The sequence below is a fragment of the Calidris pugnax genome, unplaced genomic scaffold (assembly GCF_001431845.1).
Source record: "Calidris pugnax isolate Ruff unplaced genomic scaffold, ASM143184v1 scaffold265, whole genome shotgun sequence".
NCBI classification, from domain to species: Eukaryota; Metazoa; Chordata; class Aves; order Charadriiformes; family Scolopacidae; genus Calidris; species Calidris pugnax.
In genome coordinates this window covers 280,814-281,493 of record NW_015091061.1, presented here as the reverse complement: position 1 = coordinate 281,493, position 680 = coordinate 280,814, and the positions used below count along the sequence as shown (strand labels likewise).

The following is a 680-nucleotide window of genomic DNA, read 5'->3' as shown; positions in this document are numbered from 1 at the left end:
CACTCCGAGCACCACACGGCCGCCGTCTCCCCCTGGCACCGGCTGCAGCTGGGACCACCACCGTCGCTGATCTTCTTGTAGATGCTGAGCCTGGCCTGCAGGTTGGTGAAGAGCAGGTTGTCCATGTCGGGGATGCCGCTGGCTTGGGGGATGGCCGTCCGGCAGATGGGACACTGCCCCACGGGCTTCATCTCGCTCAGGCAACCCAGGCACAAGGTGTGGAGGCAGGTGAGGAGCTTGAGGTTGGGCGATTCCTTCCGGCAGCCTTCGCAGCAGAGGAACTGGAAGTCATCCTCAGCAGCGGCGGGCGGGTGGGATGGAGGGGAGCGTGGGGGTGTACCCAGCTGGGGTCCCACCTCCAAGGGGACAACGGTGCCATCTCCACCTAGAGATGGGGGGGTAGAAATTGTGTGGGAGCTGGGTTGGGGGGACAGGAGGCCCAGTCCCACCCATGGAGGTCACCCGGTGGGACAACCTGCTTTACCCAACCCCACGCTGTGGGGAAGGGCTAGCAGAGCCGCGAGGTGGGCAAGCAGCCCCTCTCCATCCCCCCCCTTGCCAAGGGCCAGCGGGTGGCAGCACCCTGGCAGTGGGGGGAGGAGATTCTCTGATGGCTGCAAAGGGTTGTGCTCCCCCCGGAGGGTCTCCTCCCCGTTCCCCACCCTCCTTCCCCGGGGGAA

General features: G+C 66.2%; 2 protein-coding genes across 2 annotated transcripts in view; one reads left to right on the top strand and one right to left on the bottom strand.

Moving 5' to 3' along the window:
- The window catches only part of LOC106896581 (protein PML-like), a gene marked incomplete at its 3' end in the record, with an annotated part of 18,414 nt that overhangs the window by 14,471 nt on the left and 3,263 nt on the right, over nucleotides 1-680 (bottom strand). The window contains exon 2 of the mRNA XM_014956675.1: nucleotides 62-385. Within this exon, the coding sequence (XP_014812161.1) occupies nucleotides 62-385 (324 nt within the window). The remainder of the gene's footprint in view (nucleotides 1-61; nucleotides 386-680) is intronic.
- Nucleotides 87-680, top strand: part of STOML1 (stomatin like 1) — a 9,220-nt gene continuing 8,626 nt past the window's right edge. The window contains exon 1 of the mRNA XM_014956661.1: nucleotides 87-228. The gene's annotated coding sequence lies outside the window, so the exon portion shown is untranslated. The remainder of the gene's footprint in view (nucleotides 229-680) is intronic.